Source organism: Pungitius pungitius, chromosome 21 (assembly GCF_949316345.1).
Source record: "Pungitius pungitius chromosome 21, fPunPun2.1, whole genome shotgun sequence".
Taxonomy (NCBI): domain Eukaryota; kingdom Metazoa; phylum Chordata; class Actinopteri; order Perciformes; family Gasterosteidae; genus Pungitius; species Pungitius pungitius.
In genome coordinates, this window is record NC_084920.1 from 16528299 (window position 1) to 16537326 (window position 9028).

At 42.4% G+C, this 9028-nt stretch overlaps 1 protein-coding gene across 2 annotated transcripts; it reads left to right on the forward strand.

Moving 5' to 3' along the window:
* The first annotated feature begins 796 nt into the window (after nt 1–796).
* Nucleotides 797–6696, forward strand: LOC119212785 (ribonuclease inhibitor-like). Of its 2 annotated transcripts, none has more exons than XM_062560078.1 (8): nt 797–1089; nt 1296–1483; nt 2348–2489; nt 3210–3340; nt 4695–4856; nt 4946–5119; nt 5235–5387; nt 6581–6696. In XM_062560078.1, exons 3-8 carry the CDS (start codon nt 2376–2378, stop codon nt 6591–6593), a joined length of 747 nt encoding a protein of 248 aa, XP_062416062.1. In that variant the 5' UTR covers nt 797–1089; nt 1296–1483; nt 2348–2375; the 3' UTR covers nt 6594–6696. The 2 variants fall into 2 exon arrangements, with proteins under 2 accessions (XP_062416062.1, XP_037319429.2); XM_037463532.2 differs by having other exon boundaries at nt 817–1089; nt 5220–5387.
* Nucleotides 6697–9028: the final 2332 nt, after the last annotated feature.

Here is a 9028-nt window from a genome sequence, read left to right on the forward strand (position 1 = left end):
CTTTGTTGTGACAGCAGAGCGCCAGGGCAATGGCGGCTGGCCGGATGTGGTAAACAGCTGGGGGAGTCTCGTCGTTTTTATTTCGGTGGTTTCAGGACGCAGATTGGAGGGGAGCGCCCCCCAGCGGGCAGGAGGCTGCGCGCACGTCAAGTCAGCGTCAACGCCGATACGTGCTGGTTCCGGCGGAAGCGCTCCGTGTCTTGGCGTGCTGCGGAGAACTTGACGGCGGAGGAAATGCCGTGTCGTTACGCGTTTCGAACGGCAGAGGGCAGCCTGTCCATTTTACATGACATGACATTACATTACATGTCATTTAGCTGACGCTTTTATCCAAAGCGACTTACAATAAGTGCATTTTCACATAGAGATGCAAACTCAGAAGAACACGTAACAAGAAAGTACAATTTTCATCAAATAAGCAGTTGTTATGTTATAGAAAAGTGCCATTATAAGTACAGTTTAAGTGCTACCATTTGTTAGTGCTACGGTTTGCTAGTGTTTTAGTCAAGGTAGAGTCTAAATGGATCCGTGTGTGTCTGTGTGTCTGTGCACAGTGCGTGAGATTTTCAAAAAGGCTCCTTTCCCACCGGCAGAAATGATTCAAATGTTGCAGGTGTAGCCCTGGCACAAAATTCACTCAGACATCAGGATGTAAATAGTTTTCTAAAAACCAAGTTAGAAGTGTGCATAAATATGTTGCAAAAGATACAGGTGAATAAAAGCTATTCCAATAACAGCCTTATTTTTACAGTTTCAAGGTTGTCTTTTATGTAAATGAGTATAGTTTGTGTGTTATGTGCATGATTCAGCTCGTTTGTTTACCCTAACAGTCTAACTTGGTGGCAGTAGTCAATCTTTGTTTTGTTTGTGTTTAATTGGTTAGTGCTGACAGTGCAGCCAATCCGGCTCCGTTCTCGGGAAAAAGGGGTGGGACTTCGGCGTAAACGGTCAGGTTCAGTGTATCTGTGTAAGAGAGAAGAGTCATTCACCGTTAGGTAAAGTTGCAATGATCTAAGCGGAGATCCTATTAATAACTTGACGGCTGACGACCAGTTATCCGATGGTTTGGATTGTGGTGACCTGCCCGATGTAAATATGATGTGGTTGTGTATTGTTTGCTATACTGTGACTAAATGTTGTAGTGTAAACAAGTTATGATGCTAATCGCGATTAGCTATTAGCATAAGCACAATACAGGTTAGCTCGGCTTTCATACTGTTAACTTTGCCGTGAATTCAGTTGATGAGACAAGTGTTGCTAGATCGACATGACGTAGCAGATGGATGTGTGTTTAGCTGATTCAGGAGACGGACATCTAAGACGAGGATCGGAAAAACTCCTGTGGACCACTAAGAAGAACGGTTTCCCGCGTCTGCGCTTCCGGCTGTAGACAGTTTACTGGTGTGTTTTTTCTCCCGGGTTCTGCCTGCCGTCCATCGCCCGGATTCCGCTCATCTTCTCCTTTGAATGGGGAACCAGAGACGTGAGTACTGACTAACTTGCACCTGCTCTTTTTGTTTATTGCTTGTGTGAACAAGTGAAGCGGCCATTAAGTTTTAGGTCTCAACGCTCCCAAGCATCGACTCAGGCCTGCAACGAGGGTTTGGTGTGTCATGGGTGGGAGAAAGTGGGGGGGCATGTTGTATTGATCGTATTGAAGTGTAATAAATGCCAAACTGTTTTGCCAAATTGTAAATGCCTTTGAAGTGTGTTTGCCATGTTGAGTGTAATAGTGTTCGGTTAAGAGGGGGTTAAAAGGTAAAAGTGGTAATACACCATTAAAACATATGATAATAGGTTTTAATAAGAATCATTAACCTTTTGTTTTATTGATTAAATTCTATTGGAGGCACCGCCAGTTATATTAGTTTACAAAATAAGGGATCTATAATTATAAGACAAATTGTATAAGACCAGGTAATTGCGCCATTATATTTACAAGTGAACCCAGGGCCCCGCCCATAGTACTACTACACCAAGCAGATCCACTTATTACTATATAGTTACATGGGACGGGTGCTACACAAGTATTCAAAAACACGATATACTGGGGCATAAGTGTTTCCTACTGAAATTTCTTTTGCGCTTCTGATTGGAAAACACAAACTTCTCTGAAGTGTATTAAAGCTCCTTTTCTCCCCAAGACGTTTGGTCCAATCTTCCTACTCCTCTGAGTGACACTTATTTCAGTCTCCTCACAGAATTTTAGGCTTTTACAGATGCAGGTCAACATTTAATTATTCATTATTGAAGAAATATTTTTTTTGATTGTTTTTGATGTCATTGTTCTAAGCCTTATATGTGAAATGTCACGTATAGATAGATTTCAATTCTTTCTTTCTCTCAGGTGGTCTTGTCCAGCACCGTGAGTGTAGATGGCCACGTCCTGGCAGTGTCTGACAACATGTTTGTCCACAACAACTCTAAGCACGGCCGAAGGGCCCGCAGACTGGAGCCCGGCGAGTCTGTGGAGAATACTATGGAATATGGTGAGACGGTGACAACGTAACACTACAATGTTACACCTCATTTCAGTTTTATTACGTGTCTACTTCATCATTCACACTCAACACACTGTAACAGCAGGTACTTGAGTTCCTTAATGTCCATTTCTAATCGCTGTGATACATCAAACATAACCAGTGGTCATTAGATGAGCTAATTAATGCATTCATTAAGACGATAAAAAAAAAAAATCAAATTCAAACATGAAGAAGTCCATCCATTTCCTGCATGTTAATGCTGTCATTTTAGTACATTTAACTGATAATGCATCCATATTTCTATGTAGTTAAACTAAGTGTAGGACCATGTTTCTTTACACTGTTGTACTGCTACTTTTTCTCAATTAAAAGAGCTGAATACTTTTTCTACTTGTGTACTCAGGACACCAGTTTTCACTTGAGCTTTTTCAATTCTGTACAATTGCAGATCATATGATTTCTAAGCAAAATCTGATATAGATCCAATTCTCAGTTTTTGATGCTTTTGTTGTTATTCACAAACAAAGCCACATATATACAATTAAATAACTATGAACATTTCTGAAAGTTTTGCGATGAGCTTTTTAATTGATTGATTGAATTGAATAAACCAAAACTAAAGAGCACTTCCAACACACCTGCCTGAGATTTACCGTCCTCTCTCCAGCTGCTGTACATGCTGAATTGAATGACTTGGGGTAACTCTTGCTTTGCCCTTCTGTCCAGCCACCCCGTGCATCAAAGCCATTAGTCCCAGTGAGGGCTGGACCACCGGCGGGGCGATGGTCATCGTCATTGGGGAGAACCTTTTTGACGGCCTGCAGGTGGTGTTTGGCAGCATGCTGGTGTGGAGTGAGGTAGGAATTGTCTTCAAAGCATCTCACTGATGATGGTACAGTCTGAAGCTTATTTTGAAATGATATATACATAGCATATGGCTTGGGTCATTATTTAAACAATTTATGGGCAATGCACATACATTCATCTTTCCACAGTATTGTGTCAGCCTAAATATTTACCAGGCGTGTAGGGGTATAATTTGTGTCCATGTAACTTTTTAACAATCTCACACACACACACACACAATCTCACACAGACGGCGGACGTGTGCCTGACCACAGCCTCTGTGTACCACCCTGTGTACCGGTGGCTTTGTGAGCGAGGGCCAAACATAAACTGCAGAAAAACAGCTGGTTGGGTGGAGAGACAGACACATGAGAGATCCAGTGTGTTCATCATTTTTTTCTGATCTCTCATTGACAACTTTATCCAACACGTTTTTACTAGAGCCGGGACTTTAGCGCGTTAATTACGATTAATTAATTACAATGTGAATTAAGATTAATTAATTACAATTAAAAAATAACACATTAAACATTTTTTACGCATTTTTACACTTATTTTTTGCACTGCGGAACGTTTCTCACTGGATGAGTTTCGGGGGGACCGATTATACTGGAGCACCAACTAGCGTCCATGACTTCAGACAACAACAAACCACAGTGAACATGAACGGAGAAGCTGACGAGACCGTGTCGGGTGGCCCCGTGAATGGGAAATCTTCTTATAATAAACACACGGATGGAAGCGTCGATAAGAGCGTGGTTGTGTGCAAGCTGTGCAACAAGGAATTCACATCGAGCCTCAAGTATCACCTCAACGCAACACAATTAGCAGCTAGCGTGGACGTACAAGGACCCACACTCAACCCACACTGCACCAGATGACTGGTTTAAGGACCAGGGTAACTAAGACCACGTCTGAAAAAATAACCAATGTTCTGAATGTACTTGAAAGTATTGGTCTACTTAAAAAAACCTAGTTTACAGAAGGTCTACTTACCTATAGGCTACCTGAATTTCTGAAAGTACTATATTTCTAAATATGCTATTTCTACACTTGTCTGCTGGAATTGGTTGAACAAAAATAAAAATCCATGTGAAAAAAATTACTTCTCACGGTTCTCAGGTCAAATATTTATGCAATTAAAATGTGATTAATTTTGATTAATTAATTACAAAGCCTCTAATTAGATTTTTAATTGAGTCCCGGCCCTAGAAATTATACAAGCGGTCGTTAATAAACATTTGGACAGTTGAGATACTTAGCTCATATTGCAAGTAAGCAGTGATGAAAATAGGCCGACCGTCTGGTCTCAATAGTCTTTAAATGTCTTCATGACTTACGTTTCTTATACTTTCTCTCTTCCAGTCTGCATGCATGCAATCTCACTGTGAGCTGCTGTGAGAACCTGGCAAAGAATATCAACCCATCACAAGTTAGAGAGCTGGACCTGTCCAACAACAACCTGACAGATGCAGGAATAACACTGCTCTCCAAGAAACTGAAGAACAGCAAATTGGAGAAACTCAGGTAAAAATGAGACAACCACGTTCGTCCAGATTAAATAAAAATTGAAAGTGTGAAAAATATTATTCTTTCTGTATTTTCTGATCGTTCAGACTGAGGAGCTGCAATCTAACACAGCACAGCTCCGATGACCTGACCGCCGTCATCAGCTCAGCCTCCTGCCAGCTTAGAGAATTGGACCTATCTGACAATGACTTGCAGGACGTAGGAGTCAAAACGCTCTCTGGTGGACTGGAGAGTCCTCACTGTAAACTGAAGATACTCTCGTGAGTTCCAGATTAATAAATAATGTATTAGTCTTTGCGGTTTGTTGATACGGTGATAAATAAGATGAAATGTTGTGGTAAGTGGGCGTTTTTTTTTAAGTGTGTCCTTGTGCAGAGTGACAGAGGAAGGCTGCACTTTCCTGGCATCAGCTTTGAACTCGTCCAGTTTGAGAGAGCTGGACCTGAGCTACAACCACCCGGGAGAGTTGGGCGTGCAGCTTCTGTCTGCTCTGATGGCCGACCCACAATGCAGCCTGCAGAAACTCAGGTAGTGGCGGCACGGATCCATTGTTATCGACAAATGCAACTAAAAAAAGATGTTAAAGATATACTGTATCCATGATAGTACATCCATCTGAGTGCACTGCAGCCCGTATGTGGGTAGCTTAATACTAAACTTAGGAAATTCTAAGACTCAATTCAATTCAATTCAATTCATTTTATTTTGTATAGCCCAAAATCGCAAATTACAAATTTGCCTCAGAGGGCTTTACAGTCTGTACACATGCAACATCCTCTGTCCCGAAACCCTCACATCGGCACAGGAAAAACTCCCCAAAATATGAAAAAACCCTTCAATGGGGAAAAAAGGGAAGAAACCTTAGGGAGAACGTCAGAGGAGGGATCCCTCTCCCGGGATGGACAGACTGCAATGGATGTCATGTGTACAGAATCAACAATGTAAAAGATGTACAATACATTCAACTCCTCTAACTGAAATGATATAAGTAATTGCAAGTAGCAGAAGAGGTGTACGGCAGGACCACTGCAGGGACAACCTCCATCAGATAGAACCACCATCCACAGAGGCTTCTGTGGGGAGGGAGAGCAGAAAGATGTTGGTTTTTGATGACAGTAATATGAATCATAAACTCAGATTTCAGACTTTTCTTTTACCTTTAAAGTGTAGTAGCCTCAATATTTAGTTCAAGCTGTTGTCTTTAGAAATCTTCAAGATAATCTCCACATCGTTTTCAGCATAAAAGGGGAACGTAACGTAAAGTCTGTCACCATTTATCTGGGAGTACTTGGCTGGGTGGACTCCACAGTCTACCTGTGCTAGGTATTACCTGGCCGTTGTTTTAAGTAATGGAAGTGCGCAGCCATTAACAGCACGCAGAATGTTGCGGAACTTCTACAAATACTGTTTCATCACAGTAAAACTACTGTAGTATCTACAGTTATATTACTGTTATGTACCAATATAAATTAAACGTGGGAGTCGCATACCGTATACACGGCTTAAAATAATCAAATTATCCACATTCCCATAAGCATCTCATAAGAGTCGCTTTTACTGCCACACATACAATATGGGTGTTTGTGTACTCCATAGTATAACATTAGAAATGTCTGGCCCTGAAATGTCCCAGATGTTTCACCTCATCACAGGCCAGAAGGTCATTGTCAGCCAATTTAAAATGAGGGAATTTAAAAACTAAGGGTCCACACTGTTTGCAGGAGGAGCAGCTGAGATGAGGAGTTGGATCCAGGTGAAGAAGACGGCGGAGCAGCAGGGCGCCGCCGGCGCTGCGTACGTTGGCCCGTGACTGTGTTGAATAAAAGCGTCGCATTCACTGATGTCTACGCATCGTCAATGACAGTGCGGGCCGCTCCCCTGGCCCGCGTTTGAGCTCTGCCGCGTGTAGAGACACGCTCACACATAGATATATGTATGTGTTTTATTCACATGGAAGGATTCCAGCCTCTCTGGGAGGAAGGCAGCCGCTGGGGCTGTGCAGCAGCTCCGTCTAGCGGGGCCACGAGTCAAACACAATTCATGGACTGCTCTGTGCTTGGGATGCAGCATCTATAACGGGGGCATGTCGTGCGTTCAGCTTCGGGGCGTGTGTGGGAAACAGGGTCCTTTGGCGCCATCGTGTGGCGGCGGCGGGGCGTTGCAGCACCAGAGGGCAGCGGGAGTAGAAACGTCCACAGCACACGTCGTGTGGCTCAGTCATCGATCGCGGCGCTGCAACGCGACTGTGACTTTCATCCGGGTGTCTTGATCGGTTCGAACGGGGGGGGGGGGAAGATTCCACTTTGTTGTGACAGCAGAGCATAGACATGTATAGAAAGGCTAGATGGCTCAAGGCGGAGTCGGCTGTGTCGTCACTTGGCGGCCATCTTGGGTCAGGAGACTGCGCTGCTGTGGACGGAAGGTGAGTGACATACGCCAACTAAAATGCTCGTAACTTGCTGAATTCTTGACGGATTTACAAACGGTTTGGTTTATTACAAACCTTATTAACGTGGCTACGATTTGTGCTGATGCCGATGTTTAAATTGTAGCTTCACGTTTTGAGAAACGCTTAACATTGCAGCGTAGCTGTGTGTTTCATGGCTGCCCTCTACTCTAAAGTGATACCACACAGTCGACATTTTCAATTATTAACAGGTTTCCTGAGACCAACAACGTTTCTTGACAACCTAATCTTTTGTCTAAATGTCATTTTGTGGATGTGGTTGTATTTATTTGCTGGCTAGCAGTGAAGAGGTCGTAAGTGAGTCACCAAGCAATTGTAAATTGGTGGGAGAGGCAGGGTTAGTCTTTCGTTTCAACATAGCTTTGAGTTACACGTGATTTCCAAGTGGTTTGGTTTCTTAAAAACATCTTTACATTTGGATTTCTTTGTTGGTTTTTTTCTGAGACAACATTACAAGATTGGCTACATATATTTGCATACATGCAGTACATAGAATCAAAATGATAATATGTTTTATACTGTATTTTAGTCCATACCCTCAGTGTTGAAGGATATAAAGGTGCAAGGTTAACAATCATTTATATCTGACTACTATTTCTCCCATTTGTAAGGTTTCCCAAATGTAGCGAGTGCTGGAGACAGTGGGAGCGTGCCCTGAGAAGGGAAGGTTTTGTGGCTAATGACAGAACATACTGCTCTGCAGCGAACACTTCAGAAATGAAGATTTGGATGGGACAGACTATCGGATTCAAAGCTGGACCTGTTCCATCTGTCTTCAACTTCCCTGCTCATCTTCAGAGGGTACGTGTACAATTGGCCAACTAAATTACAAGGTGTTAAAGATGGATGCATCGATATTTAAATGTGATTTAATGTCACACTTTCTGCAAGTTTAGCAATACATAAAGTGTATTACAGATCAATTGAATATTTAACTATTTTTTCAGCCGGTAGCACCAAGAAGCACAAACGCTTCAAGAAAAGCAGGAGAAAACCAGCCCATGTACCCCGAGCAGGATCAACCTCCACCTGATGTTGTGAGTATTTGTACACATGAGGAATGTCACTAACAAATACACTAACCCTAATTAACTTCATTATATATTTATTTATTATTTATTGTTTTTTTTTTCTTTTTTATGCAATGCCTTCCTCTCCAAAGGCTCTTAAGGCCAAACTTGATGCAGCCATGGCCACAGCGCGTGAACTGTGGCGGGAAAAGAGCAATGCCTTGGCAAGGGTAAGGAGGGCCAAGAAGAACATGAAGGCTCTTCTGGAGGAGCTGAAAGCTAAGAACCTCATCAATGACAAGCTGGAATGCTACTCAGGTAAAATAAATAATGACTTTAAATGTTTTGTCTTTTTTATGTTCTGAGTTAGACATAAAAATTACTATCAAAGGAGACTTACTAAATCACCTTTTCTAATTACATTTCAGATCTTCCGGTTCACCTCCTGTCAAGACAGGGTGCAGAGTACACCCAGGCCCAGAGAGACTTTGCGCTCACTCTCCACCTGCATGGTCCTAAGGCGTATCACTACCTGAGAGACGACCTGAAAATTCACCTTCCACATCCCAGTTCCTTGAAAAGGTATTCTTCGTCTCTAATTTCAACTACAGTAACAACTTCAGCTACAGACTGTAGTGTCATGAATAGTTAAACTTACTGATCTAAGTCGTGCTAATACATTTTGATGTTGT

What these genes read in the sequence shown, in the direction of transcription:
- LOC119212785 (XM_037463532.2), top strand. Translation starts at nt 2,376, where the DNA reads ATGGCCACGTCCTGGCAGTGTCTGACAACATGTTTGTCCACAACAACT. An exon ending in GGAGAATACTATGGAATATG is followed by an intron (nt 2,490 to 3,209) that starts GTGAGACGGTGA and finishes CCTTCTGTCCAG; the next exon opens with CCACCCCGTGCATCAAAGCC. An exon ending in GCATGCTGGTGTGGAGTGAG is followed by an intron (nt 3,341 to 4,694) that starts GTAGGAATTGTC and finishes TCTCTCTTCCAG; the next exon opens with TCTGCATGCATGCAATCTCA.